Source organism: Pteropus vampyrus, unplaced genomic scaffold (genome assembly GCF_000151845.1).
Source record: "Pteropus vampyrus isolate Shadow unplaced genomic scaffold, Pvam_2.0 Scaffold447, whole genome shotgun sequence".
In the NCBI taxonomy this organism is placed as follows: Eukaryota; Metazoa; Chordata; class Mammalia; order Chiroptera; family Pteropodidae; genus Pteropus; species Pteropus vampyrus.
In genome coordinates, this window is record NW_011889228.1 from 703,770 (window position 1) to 718,218 (window position 14,449).

The 14,449-nt window shown below is 52.2% G+C and overlaps 1 protein-coding gene across 1 annotated transcript in view; it reads left to right on the forward strand.

The window, feature by feature from the left end:
- Positions 1-14,449, forward strand: part of FRY (FRY microtubule binding protein) — a 286,799-nt gene that overhangs the window by 257,351 nt on the left and 14,999 nt on the right. The window contains exons 52-58 of the mRNA XM_023524125.1: positions 1,198-1,398; positions 1,926-2,072; positions 4,418-4,578; positions 5,430-5,619; positions 9,375-9,524; positions 10,601-10,699; positions 12,483-12,566. Of these exons, the coding sequence (XP_023379893.1) occupies positions 1,198-1,398; positions 1,926-2,072; positions 4,418-4,578; positions 5,430-5,619; positions 9,375-9,524; positions 10,601-10,699; positions 12,483-12,566 (1,032 nt within the window). The remainder of the gene's footprint in view (positions 1-1,197; positions 1,399-1,925; positions 2,073-4,417; positions 4,579-5,429; positions 5,620-9,374; positions 9,525-10,600; positions 10,700-12,482; positions 12,567-14,449) is intronic.

Here is a 14,449-nt window from a genome sequence, read left to right on the forward strand (position 1 = left end):
GATAATTTCTGTGTCAAATTCAGAATGTGTTTGGGATTCTTACCTGTTGCCTTCTGCCGTGAATTGCCAAAACAGACTTTGGAAAAAACTAGGAGTCTGTTCTATGAGAGGTCTGTGAGAATATTCTGGAAGGCTTTGTTTCATTGGATGCCAGAGGAAATAGACCCTAAACCACAGGGAAAGTAATCAATTGAACGCTCACTAATTTTAACAATAATTTGCATCTCGTATTATTATGCTATTAACTGAGCTGTCATCAGAAAGTGATTTTATTTCAGCGAACCATCAGACTCATATTGGAAGGATTCTATGCTAGATTTTATTCAGATCGCCTATTTGTTCAGGTTAAAATTTGCTATCAACAGCCTGGGTAATCTTTCTCTTCCTTTATTCCTGTCTTAACAGAGAAAAATAAAACCCAAGTTCGTTTCCAGAGAAACATTTTACGTCGGTCAAGTAAAGTTATTTGATATTAAACAGTTGGTAGAGAAAGTTGGAGGCACAGCTGAAACTTTGTTAACACTTGCATTGCCGCTTGGCCCAGTTCCCAGTAGATTAAAACGCCCAGGCTGGCGATAAATGCTTGGTACCACGGCACTCATTATAAGTTCCGAAAAATAACAGTTTTCTGTGTTGAGACAATTTATTCAAGATGAGCCAGAAGCAAAGTCGCGCCTGCTGCTGCGGCCGCTGCATGGCGCGTGACCCGCGTCCCCCCCTCCCCTGCCCCCCGCCAGCTGCTCCCAAGGTCCTTAACTCTGCATTTCATGCGTGGGAACGCCAGCACGCTTGCCTAATGCAAAGCGGGTCCCACTTCTCGCCCTCTGAGAACACGTGACCCAAGGGCAGGGACGCGCCACTTCCAAGGTGGCTGCTCTGTGAATGGTCTCTCCCTTCCAGATGTTTGGAGGCACGGATCATTTGCAGAGTTGACCCAAATGACCTTGTAAGAAAACATAACATTTCCCACCATGGCAGAGACAGGTGTGATCGCATCTACCTGTGCCTTACTCAGCATGAAGGTGACGTAGTGTGCTTCTGCTGCTTTTCACATCGTGTCACAAAACATTTGGTGCCAAGGGACGTGAGGGCTTGAGAGTCACAAGGGAAAAGCCTCTCTCTCAGCCATGACTTCGCGAGTGGGACAGCGTGAGCAGGCTGGGGCGTAGAGTAAAGCGGCCGACGGTGTGATTTCAGGGCGAGAGCGTGGACAACTTCAACTGGGGGGTTCGCCGGCGCTCCCTGGACAGCCTGGACAAGTGCGACGTGCAGCTTCTGGAGGAGCGCCAGCTGTCGGGGGGCGCCCCCAGCCTAGCCGCCCGCAGCCGCGAGGACTCCGATGAGTCATCGGAGGACGAGGACCTGGCGACCAGCCAGCTGCTGGAGCACACCGACCTCGTAAGTGGGGCCCCGGTGTCTGGAGCTAAAGCAGCAGCAGCAGCACCACCACCACCACCACCGTGGCGGTGGCCGCTGAGGGACCGTGCCCAGCGGCCTAACGAAACCCGAGCGCTGTCCAGCCCAGTCCCACCAGCCTCGTCTCCGCGGACTGCAGCTGGACAGACGCCAGGCCTTCGTGACAAGCCCTGGACACCATTCGATCGGTGTCCACCTCGGTTTTCTCTTAAATAACCATTATCGTGCTGGCATCTTTTTTGGAAACCCTTGACATCTGACGGTGTAGGAGCTAGGGCAGACAGGCGTTTCGGTGCACTCACGTGACACGGGGGTCAGGGTGGCAGAGGGCCGTGCCGTCACACCAGCTCCTACGTTCGGGGCATCATGACAGTGTGACGCATGCATCCCCGAGACCCCACGACCTGCACCCAGCTCAGCTCGTGCGATGGTCTGCATGCTCCTGGGAACGGTAGCTACGGCTTCACAGAGACGTCGCACTGCCTCACATTGCCTCGCTCTGTCAACAGATCATGACTCTTTCCCCTGCTGAGGAGGCCAACCCCGTGGACGGCGACATGCCGCCCGCAGACCCCCGCCCCCTCGGCGCCCGGACAGCCAGCTTCGACTCCTCCCTGGCCGACGTCGCCAACCTCCAGATCTCCGAGGGCTCCAAGGTGAGAGGGTCTGGCAGCGGTGACCGCGGTTTCCCCCTAGGAAAGGTGCTTCCAATTTCTGGAATTCTTAGGGGTGGTCACCGGGGAAGGGAGGGGGGTGGGGACTGTCTTTCTCTTCCCTTTTACTTTCCTGAAATAATGGAGTTAGTTTGTTTTCCAGCTGTTTCGCCCTCACAACCTGAGCGCCACCTCCTGTCGGTTAGACACGATTTGATTTGAGGTCTTTCTTTTAACATGAAACATTTTCCGTACGCGTTGGACACGGCTGATGACTGGCAGGACAAACTGGCACGTGTCCCAGATCACAGTGACTGGGAAATGGCCGGTCCCCGGCCGGAACTTTCCTAAAACAGCGTGCCGAGTGTAGCGCGGGGGTGCGCACGTATTCGGGGACATTTTTTCCTGTGTAGGAACCGAGGACACAGTTTGCACATTGATTCCGTCCTCGCCTCTGGGCACCCGGTCCCAACTTTCAGTATCAATCACAGCATTATGCACAGGACAAACGGTCCCAGCCAGGCTCTGAGGGCGAAAGTAAGTAACGATGCAATTTTCTTATTTAAAAAGAAAAGAATCTAACGATACGGACTTTACTTAAAGTCGATCTCATCTAAATGCCCAGAAAACATCCTGCCGCAGAAATGCGCACTGCCGTCAGCTTGGAATTCCGTGTTCTTATATCAGACGCACCAAAGTGACCAGTGCTGGCGGGGTGGTTTTTTTCCTTCAGTTTGGTTGCCGGCAGGACAACTTCGAAATAGAGAGTAAAACCGAAGAAAATAAAAATGTGTAAAAGTATATCCTTTCCGATACTTGTAGTGGAAAAAACGCAGTACTGGCCATTCCGTGTCCCTGAGATCGTGGCAAATCTTCCCAACTGCCATGTCCTAAAACTGCAGAAATGGGAAGAAAAGTTATGTCTAAGATTTCATTGCACATGGACTGTGACCAGGGATTCTTAGAGTTAGCAGAGTCTTTTTTTTTTTTTTAGCCAAAAAAAAAGGGGGGCCAGAAAGGAAACTTTTCTGAGATTAAAATGCCAGAATCCTAAAATTAAGAAATTAAACTTCATGGAAAGGACATCACGGAACAGATGCGAAGTTAACATCGGACACTTCTCAGTCTCTGAATAGGCGTTTTCTCAAATTTTCGATTTCAAATGCTAACCGATGTAGACTTCCCATAGAGGGCACTACCTAAGTAATAATATTTTTAGGGAGTCACACAGAAATCTAATTCTATCAAGGAAAGTCTGAGTTTGATTTCTGAAAAGCTATCTCTGGATTTCTGCAACGTTTGATATATACGAGATGTTACAAAGAGAAAACAAAAGATGTTTTTTTAAGAACTCAGCTGTCCCCTGATCGATTAAGTGGACATGCACGAGTAGCCCAGACCAGTCACCAGTGGCCAGCCTGGTTGGCACCATTGTCATTTCAAAAACGCAGGAAGCAGCAGATGCGGAAAAGGGTCTGAAAATTAGGGTTAACAAGCGACTCTCCCGCAGATATGAGACGCGCTTTCCCCAACGTGTCTGCCAGCGCCCCGTCCGGTCCCCTGAGCCCCAGGGTCAGAGCACTCAGCGGACAGCCAGGTGTCCCCCGTGGCCATGCTCTGATTCATTATACGCTTCCATTTGGCCCGGATTTTGGGTTTTTAAGAAAATGACTCACCGGCACGTACGTGCGGTTGCTTCCGCCTGCTGGCCCCTTGCTCTCGTCGGGAACAGTCAGCCTCTTTTCCCGTCTGACTCGCTGTCACCCCTTCCTGCCCCCTCAGCCCCTGGTGCCACCTCTCCCTCAGCCCTTTCCACTCCCCCACGTTTCACAACTCCGTGGACGCAGCCCTTCGGCCCTGTCTCCTTCGAGGGGTGTCCCCAAGAGTCAGGCCCAGACGACGGGATCATAGCAGGTTTGCAGCGTGGCAGGCCATCTGCGTGGCCAGCTCGGCGAAGGGCCACAGGCCGCTCACGCACAGGGGATACGGCCTGTGGGCAGTTGGTGCAGCGTCACCGAGGGCTCCGAGTTCTGGTCTCCGTGGCGAGGGTTCCGTGTGCAGAGATGGCTGCACCCAGCACTGTTCAGCCACAGAGCTCTGAGCCTGGGTGGCTCTGAGCCCTTTCTGCTCTGGGGACACAGCAGCCAGGGCCCAGGTGCAGCCCCGTCCCTCGCTTGTGAGCGTGGGGGCCGGACGGGGGTCACAGTGGTCGCGGTGTTTTCACCCCACAGACGCAGGTGCGACAAGGCCACCCGACAGCCACCGGGGACCCCTGCGTCCCATCAGGAGAGGTGAGCAGCCGTCCGCACCTCTCACAGCCCGGGCCCCCCTCTTTCTTGCTGTCCCAGGCTGACGCTGTCCAGGAGGGGGACATCGTCCGGGAAGAGGACTTCTCCAGTTCCACCAACGAGCTGCCCGCAGCCTTCGAGTGCAGCGACAGCCTCAGCCTGGACATGACGGAGGCCGAGGGCAAAGGCGGCCGGGGCCTGGAGCAGTTCACGCTGGCAAGGTGGGCCGCCCGGGGGAGGGGACCTCACTGCCATTCCAGTCGCACGGCACACGCGCAGTGCTGGCACTTCCTCATGAAGGAGTCCAAAGTGACGTGCAACCTGGAGGGCTCCCGGGCTGGCGTCATCCAGTCCCCCACAGGGCCCACACGGAGCCAGAAAGCCATCCATGTAGGAAGTCGCAAGGCCACAGAGGGACATGCGAAGCCCAATGGGCCTGGGGACCCAGCCCACGCCTGTGAGCTTTGAAAACGGGCAGGGGTGGCAAGCGGGGAGGTGGCTTCTTTCCATTTTGGGCTATAAGGCCAGAGCCGGGGCCTCCTCTCCCTGAGGTGGCAGCTGCTGTGTCTGCCGAGTGCGCTTAGTCAGACTGCAACTCGGAGGAAGTACTCGTGAGCACCGCTGTGGCATCCGGCATGAGTCACAGGTGACGCTGCAGGTTTACTTCAGGAAGGGCAGCCAGGATCCCACGGCCACCCTTCCAAACGGTGGCCCGGGCCGCTCCTGGCGACGCCGGAAGGGGGCCCACCTGGCCACAACACCTCACTCCCCTCCCCTCCCCTCCACTCCCTTCCCGCCACGTCCCTTCTGGCCGTCCGTGCACATGCACCCCTGGGGCAAAGCCGACAGATTCAGAATTTTTGTTCTAATTTTTCATAATGAAAAACGCCGAGGACCGAAAGGGCCGACGTGCCGGGGGGGAGCGGCGAGCGGAGCGGGGACGCTGCTCTGCACAGTCAGGAAGGACCTGGGCGGCCCCACGAGAGCCACGTCCCCAGAGCGGCCGCGGGTGCACAGGGGCGGGAAGGGGGGGCCATCCCTGCTGACGGCCCTCTCCTCTCCTCTCCTCCAGCTTCGGGGACGGCGACAGGGGCGTCTCCCCGCCGCCCTCGCCCTTCTTCTCGGCCATCCTGGCCGCGTTCCAGCCCGCAGCCTGCGACGACGCCGAGGAGGCCTGGCACAGCCACGTCACGCAGCTCATGGGCGACTCGGACGGCTCCTGTGCCGTGTACACCTTCCACGTGTTCTCCTCCTTGTTTAAGGTGCGGAGTCCGTGGGGTGCGCTGTCTGCGGGGGGCCGGCGGCTCATCTGGGGCGGGCGCCCCGGTTCCGGCTTCTCCTCTCTCCCAGCCTCCCCCCTGCTCCCACGCCCCTCCCCGAGCTGGCACCCGGGCTGCCGTGGCGTCCTGTCACGCCTGCCCTCTGGCCTTTACCGATGGCTGGCCTCCCCCCACCTCTGCTTCCCCAGGACACTCTCGGTGTCTGTGTCCTTGTTTGTTCTTCCGTTCCCTGTCATTTATCCCCGCCCCACGGGGCCCTTGAACTTCCAGCCGGGGCCGTGAACACTCACCCACTCTCCTGAGCCACCTCTGCCAGATGAAAGGGCACTTTTTGCTTCCCTTGCGTGAAGCACGGCCCAGCCAGTCCACGGTGTCGCCATGGTGCGAATCGGAAACCAGTGTACCTCCCCCTAGGGCTGCGGCCTGGATGTGGCAGCAGAGGACAGGCTGGGTCCAGCCCCTAGCCGGGCACCGGGGCGTCATGCTCACCCAGCTCCACGGAGCCATCCCTGTGGGCGCCTGCAGAGCGCCCCGCCACCCCAAACACACTTAAGAACCGCTGGACTGGAGAGATGGAGGGGCTCAACCCACCGCTGACTGGCAGCAGCTTATTTTTCGCCTGCCTGTCTTTGGTCGTGCAGATTCGTCCGTATTTCTCTGTCTTGCCCTGAACTTGTTCTGTCCAAATTTCGCCCAATGCCGGCGGGGGCGGGAGGCGGCCACCGAGGCGGGTGTCCGCCGCTGGAATGGCAGCGTGGGGCCGACGCTCAGCCGCGAGCCTGAGAGTCACTGATGTGGGAACACAGGCCCCGTAAGGCTTAAGAGAAAACCGGTTTGAAAAATAATGCAGAATACTGCTCCTTTTTATTTTTAATGCCTAGGAAAGATGAGGACTCAGCACTAGCATTTCGTTGTAGTTTCTTCAGGGGTCGTGAGATTGTGGGTATCTTTTATATTCTTTCTTTCAAGTCCCTATTTTTTTTATAAGGAAAATGTTTTTCTTCTAGTATCTTCAGAAAAGCATTTTCCTAAACATCTAATAACATGGAAAACAACCTCCACTAGTGATGCAGGGAAAACTGGAAAGAGGCTGACTAAATGGACAGACAAGACAGAGAGTCCTGTAAGAGGTTTCTAGAAGTTGGGTTCTGTTGAGTATATCGCGACCGACCGAGGGGTGGGCCCTCTAAGCGCCTCCGGGAAGAGCCGTGGCAGAAGGAAAGGCCAGAAAATTCAGAATGATATAAAAAGTGCAAAACGAACAAACTGGGGTCATCTACCTTAAACGATTTCAAATTCAGGAAGCTGTGTCCGGGTTAACGTGAGAGGAATCTGTTTTTCAGCCTCGAGGCCCGTCATCTGTACTGTTCTCTCAAGCTTGGCATCTACTTTTAGGAACTTGATAGAAGGCAGAGAGGACGCGCTCGGTCACGTCTGGGGTCAGCTGGGGCCGGAGGGGCCGTCAGGCTTCAGGCAGAAACCACCTGCTGCTGAAAGCTAAAAATTCTGGAAACGCTCCCACATTAAACCCGACAGAAGTTTAAAAACCAACCACCAGAAAGCCGCCCTTTGACGTCAACTTCATTGTTAAGGATTCAGGAGCGATTATTTAGTTTGTCCTAAAGTCTATTTTAAAATAATGGTTAATAATGCACGTTAAAGTTTGGCTATTGTAGAAATTTTTTTGTTTTTTAGTCACTAGACTCTTCAGGCTCAGTTTTACAGTCCTGAGCAGTACTTACCCTTCTGCATAGCGTGGTCACCTCCTCTTCTCCCCCACTGTCTTCCCCATTGAGTGCAGATCTCTGACCGGATGTCGCTTCAGTGAGCGGAACCTCCCTTTGCTTCTCTCTCCCTTCCCCTGTCCCCCGGGATCTCGAGCAGTGCAGTCGCATCTGTCACACTTGTCACACTGTTCGAGCCACTTGTTTTGGTGTCTGTCCCCCCTAGAGAAGGCAGGTAACGGTGTCTCACATTGACCCCCCCACCCTCGCCCACACAAAACGGGACTCAGCAAACGCAGGAAGAATGACCGGAAGTCTTTTTTTTTGTTCATGGACATCTCAAACGTACCGCTTCTGGCTTAATGCCCGTGGCCCAGAAGCCCGTGAGGCGGGCTGGGAGGTGGGGCTGGGCCCAGGGGCACGTGTGTGTGGGACTTTTGGTTCATTAGTGTGCTAGACCAATCCCCGCGGAGCTTAGCTGCAGTGCTAGTGCGTACAGCCCTGTTCGTTTCTGATGTCGCATTTAGCCTTAAGAACTTCCTCGTGCCATGTGATCGAGAGCAATAATAGTAGCGGCACAGGTTTTAAGGAGAGATGCTGGAAGTGAAACCCACCTCAGACACGTCGTCTGCTAACCGCCCGCCGGGTCCTCACCGTGTCTATATACGATTTTCCAGCTTTTTCCCATGAGTCCGAACACCACGTCCTCCTATGATGTGGTGGATTTTGGAAGCGGGGAGAGGAAGTAATTGCAAAAATAATTTGGTTTTAAAAAGAAAAAAATGGTTTCTAATGGTCCAGCACGGACGTCTTTCCAAGTGTCTTGGTCACTATTCTTCCTTCCCGCCACTCCTGCTGGAATATCGTCATTGGAGTACACAAAGCCACCAAGTTATGGGGCGTGTTCATGGGGACGTCAGGGGTACAAAACAGAGTTTACGTCCCTTAAACATCACCCGCCTTTCCCTGTGGCTCTAAAGTGCTCAGTGTAATGAAAACAGAACCCAGATCTCGCCTTATCCATAGGTAAGATGGGAAGAACCCCAAATATCTGGGAGACGTAATCTCGCTTCCGGCCCTGCCACTCGATGAGCTGCGTGATGCCAGATGCGGCACCTCCTGCCTCTTTCAACTCTAACAACTGTCGAGGGGTGGGCACTGGCACGTAAAACTAACGACACTGTAAAGACATGCACGTTCGGCATTATACCAAGATTCCCAGATGTAAAAAATAAAACGCAACATGGTTGGCATTTACCAGCATCTCTTGTAAAGAGCCCACGGCCGTCGGGCCCCCTCGCTCCCCCACAGCGGGGCGGCTTTCTCGTAGGTGAGAGCCCACGGCTAGAAAGGAGTGGCATCTCTCTGGGGAAAGCCAGTGCCCAGGACTGGAATCATTTTGGGGTTAAAATACAGTTTATCCTTTTTGTTGAAAATAGCACGTGTGGACATTCGGGGGCTAAGAATGTTCCCATGTGGACATCAAGGCCTCCTAGCTTGGGTTCATCCTCAGAAGATCCAGGAGGGACAGTGACCTCGAGGGCTGTGAATTCCGGAGCCAGGCTCACCCTCGCTCTGTCACTCGCTGGTGGCAGGGCCCTACGCGAGTCACTTCATCTCTCGTGTGGTTGTGAGGATCACTGAGCTGATGCAGACAAAGCCGGAGGGCAGAGTTAGGCACCTGCACAGGTGTGCTCCCGGGGGAGGTTCGGCCTGGGTGCCAAGTAGCATTTACTCTCTATTCTTCAGAAGCTCAAATGGCACGATGTCCATGCTTCGTCTCGGAGCCGTGACCTCGTCTCGTCTGCGTTGCAGCCACGTTAGTGGCTTCTCACTGATCTGACGGACAGGCGCAGAGGGCTCGGCAGCGGTTCTGGGGGGCCACATGCTGGCAGTGCCTGCTGCACACCCAGGACCTATGCCCTGTCGCTGACTTTATAAAGATGAGAAAAGGCCTTTCTCGTCCCCAGGTTAGCACCTGCCTTTACAAATGGCCACTATTTTGCCTTTCAGAACATCCAGAAAAGGTTCTGCTTCCTCACTTGTGATGCGGCCAGTTACCTGGGGGACAACCTCCGGGGCATCGGGGCCAAGTTCGTCAGCTCCTCGCAGATGCTCACCTCCTGCTCCGAGTGCCCCACGCTCTTCGTGGACGCTGAGACCGTGAGTGTCCCGGTGGCCTGCGGGGAGGCTGGTTTGCGCTGTGGTTGGCGGAGGGACACGTGCAGTGACTGTGAGCAGCGCCGGGTGGGACGTGACTGTCAGAGGCTGGCGTCGGCACGGAAGGATGGTACGTGCCGCCCGGGCCAAGGCGAGTCACTTCAGAGATTGGGGGAGAATCTCTGGGCTCTCTGGGCTCTCTCTGTGTCCTTGGGACCCCGCCCCAGGGACTGACAGCGGGGTGGATGGAGGGCTAGCCCTCCAGAGCCGACCTTCCAGTCCTGACCCTGCCAGGCAGCCTGGCCAGATAGGTCCCCAGAGATAACACGTCACCACAGTCCCCACCCCCAAGTCTCAGTAGGACCCTGACTGCCCTCCGGAAGTAAGGCCCAGCCCACACTGCCAATGATGCGTTTAAAGGGTGTTAAGACAGTCTCTGGCCAACCGAGTCGCGGCTTTGCGACCAGACTGTGACCCGGCGAGCCTGGCCCACTCTGCGAGGTGGGGAGGGGGGTGTTAGCACCTTAGGTCCCCCGTGTGTCACAGAACCACCTCAGTGCCGAGCGAGTCCGAGGTTTAGAACCAGTGACAGCATCTTCGACTTTACAAGACTCTGAAGAGTCTGTCTTCCCAAGACCCTGACTGGGGGCCGGCTGTCTCACGGCCAGGCCCACGAGCTGAGAAATCAGCCTCCCACGAGGACGTAGAAATTAAACACAAAATCCATCTGAAAGTCTGTTTGGAGGTCTCTCCAGTATGTGGAGTTTACTGAGATGCTAGCGTCCGTGCATAAATGGATGGTACGTCCTAACGTGTGCTCCGTGCTATCCTCGTTAGATCTGTCGGCACTGATGCAGGCAAAACAGGTGTGTTCTCAGGCGGTCTGGACCAGCAGACCGAGAGACAGCTGTAGCTGCAGCTGACAGGGAGCAGCATCACAGACCGTGCAGCTCGTTCAAACAGATGCCACTGCCCCACCTCGCAGCACTTCCCAGTGTGTTTGCCTCTCTGCGCAGACAGCCGGACCTCGCCAGGTGTGTCTCCAGTGTCTTTAACACAAATTCTCTTCCCATCTTCAGCTCCTTTCCTGCGGACTCCTGGACAAGCTCAAGTTCAGTGTTTTAGAACTGCAGGAATACTTGGACACCTACAACAACAGAAAAGAGGCCACTCTCGCAGTAAGCTCACATCTCTGCACACCTGGCACTGGGCTACACACCAGTGAGCCGGCCGCTGCAAGCCCGTGGGAGCGGCTGTCATTAGCCGGGGGTGGGGTGGGGAGGCGTTTTGGGAGAAACAGGCCACATCTATTGCTGTGTTGGAGTTACAGCTCCGATTTAATGGTGGCAGAACTGTCGATAGTGTGGATTATAAAAAAAAAAAAAAAATGATATCTACAAAGAAGAAAGTGTTTAGCTTTTATTTTTAGCCCCATAATTTCCTTACCAAGAAACTGGGACAGGTGGGCCTCTGCTTGATCTGTCCTTTCATCAGTTTTATAACTCGTCTTTCCTCGGAGCTGTGAAATGGCCAGTTAACTCCCTTCCGGGGTAGCCTCACTCCCCCAGGACTGGTTAAGATGAGTCTCGTCCCCCCTCTAACCACTCGTGGGAGCTGAGTCCCGGTCCCCATTGCTTCTCTTGGCCTCAGCTCCTGCTCTTTACTCTTTCCTTTTAGATTGTGGGTCTAGATCTAGATTGTAAAATGTTAGAGACAGAAGTGATAAAAAAAAAAAAAAAAAACCCGATTTCTGACAACTGGGTAATGTCTGTGTAATACACCAGGCACTATTCCAAGGGCGTGGATTATGTAGTCAGATGGCCTGTGGTTCACACCATAGCTCAGCTACATAAAGGTTAGGGACCTTGGATCAGTTACTCATTTTCTTTCATCACAGACTGATCATCTGTAAGACAGCAATCATAATTCTTTGCAAAATTCTTGTAAGACTATGATAATTAAGAACCATCATAGCAGCTAACGTTTTCTGAATTCTTTGTGTCCAGCCACCTGATAAGAATTAAATCTCTTAAATCATGTAATGCCGACAGCTCCCTGGGGGGTTGCTGTCTTTAGCTAGAAGGGAGAAGCACTGTAATGGGGCCACAATACAATATCGCCTTCAAATAGAAATAATACATGGAAACTGCCTGGCACTGTGCCTCATACATAGAAGACGGTCACTGTGAAGTCACTGGTTCTTTGCCATTGTTTTGATCAGCTCGTGACCTGTTCAAGGTCAAGAGTTCTGACGTTCTGCTGTTACAGGTCTCACTGTCGTCTATGTTGGTGGCTCTCTGCCTGTCACTGTTTCCAGCTTCTCAGTCACGCGTTGATACAAGGGATTCCCTTTGGTTCTGGCAGGTGAACAGACCAGTGTCTGGACGTCAGGTGTGGACTCCAGTTCTCCAGTGCTTAGTGTTTTCTGCCCAGAGGTTCCTTTTCATGTCTGGATCAGTTACTGTCCAGATGCTTCAGACGGGCAGATCCTCTAAACAGCTGTGATAACAGCCTTTCTTACACCGACGTTGACCTGCCCCCTCAGAAGCCACCTCGACATGACAGGATGGTGTGGCACGTCAGGGTACACCATCCAGAACTACCCAGCCGTGAGGCAGTGAGGGACCCACCGCCCAATTTCAATCATATGAACACTTTCTAACCGTACATGAATTTGTTTTAATTTGTACATAAATTAGGAGTGGTCCGGTGAAACCATTCTCCAGGGTGACGTGTCACAGCGTTGAAATTATGTTATTAAATGAACATCACTGAACCCGCATACACAGATATTTTAATTTCAAATAGTTCATCTTTAACCAGAAAGAATTGTTTTCAGTCATTACAGCAAAATTTTACTTTACTGTGATTAGAAGCTTAATCAGTTTTCCCTAACAGAATTGATGACAAAAATGTCCTCAGGGCGTCACTGAATTGACCTGTGTCTCTTTGTGACAACAGTGGCTTGCAAATTGTAAGGCAACTTTTGCTGGAGGATCGAGGGATGGAGTAATTACCTGTCAGCCAGGGGACTCAGAGGAAAAGGTAAGAAAAGCCTGTAGAGTTTCTCTCTTCTGTGCCCAGACGTTGTGTGTTGGTTTTCACCCACCCAAGAATCGTGAGACTCGGCAAAGGCACGGGCGGAACGAGCCGTCCATGCACGGGAAACCGAGACAGCCAAACAGAACGTTCGAGCGTGCGTGACTGTGGGCGGGGGGCGGGGGGTCTTTTTGGAAAAGTAACGTCTAAAAATAACATTTTTGCTGGACATTGTCTAACTGCACTAATCAGTTCCTAACAGATCTGTTCTTCATTCAGAACGTAAAACCAAATCGTGTGAATTCTTCGCTAAGTCCCTTAGTCCCTTCGATGAAGAATCTTTGTCGGCCTTTTGGCACATCGCTCTCTTTATTTTCCAATTCCAGTTGACATACGAGATCATAGCAGTTTCAGGGGCACAGCATAGTGGTTAGATGTTTATATACCCGATTCCGCCAACGGATCTAGTCCCCACCTGACACTGTACGTAGTCATTGCTGTATTATATTCCCCGTGCAGTAAATTTCACCCCGTGACTATTTTGTAACGGCCAATTGGTACGTCGGAATCCCCTCACCCCTTCCTATCTGGCAACCACCAGTTTGTTCTCTGTATCTATGTGTTTCTGTTTTGTTTGTTCATTTGTTTTTCGGATCTCACATATAAGTGAAATCATATAGTATTTGTCTTTCTCTGTCTGACTTGCTTCATTTAGCTTAATACCTTCCAGGTCCATCCATGTCACAAATGGTAAGATTTTATTCTTTTTTCTGGCTGAGTAATATTCCATTGTGTCTATGTACCACCTCTTCTTTATCAATCGTCTGTCCATGGACACTTAGATTGCTTCCATGTCTTGGCTACTATAAAAAATGCTGCAGTGAACACAGGGGTGCTGAAGTCTTTTCAAATCAGTGTTTGGGATTTCTTCCGATAAATGCTCACAAGTAGAACTGCTGGATCATAGGGTAGTTCTATTTAAAAATTTTTAAGGAACCTCCATCCTGTTTTCCATGGCAACTACACAAATTTACAATCCCACCAACAGTGCATGAGGGTTCCCTTTCCCCCACACCCTTGCCAACACCTGTTTTTTGTTGATTTATTGACAATAGCCATTCTGACAGGTGTGAGGTTTTAACTGTGGTTTTAATTTGCATTTCCCTGATGATTAGTGATGCCGAGCATCTTTTCATGTGTCCATTGGCCAGCGGTGTCTCCTCTTTGGAGAAATGTCTACTCAGGCCCTCTGCCCATTTTTTAATTGGGTTGTTTGTTTGGGGGGGTTGTTCAGTTGTGTAAGTTGCTTATATATTTTGGATATTAACCCTTTATCACATGTATCATTGGTAAATATCTTCTCCCATTCACTAGGCTGCCTTTTCATTTTGTTGATGGTTTCCTTTGTTGTGCAAAAACTTTTCAGTTTGATATAATCCCATTTGTTTAATTTTTCTTTTGTTTCCCTTGCCGAGGAGACATATCCAAAAAAAATATTACTAAGAGCAATATCAGAGAGTTTACTGTCTGTTATCTTCTGGGAGTTTTATGGTTTCAGGTCTTGCATTTAAGTCTTTAATCCATTTTTGTACATGGTGTAAGAAAGTTGTCTAGTTTCATTTCTTGCATGTAACTGTCCAGTTTTCCCAACACCTTTTATTGAATAGACTGTCTCTACTCCACTGTATATTCTTGCCTCCTTTGACACAGAGTAATTGACCACGTAGCTGTGGGTCCATTTCTGGGCCCTCGAGTCTGTTCCATTCATCTGTGAGTCTGTTGTTATGCTGGTCGCATGCTGTTTTGCTTACTACCTTGTAGTACAGTTTGACAGCAGGTAGTGTGATACCTCCAGGATCTTTCGTGGTTCCACGTAAATTTTAATATTA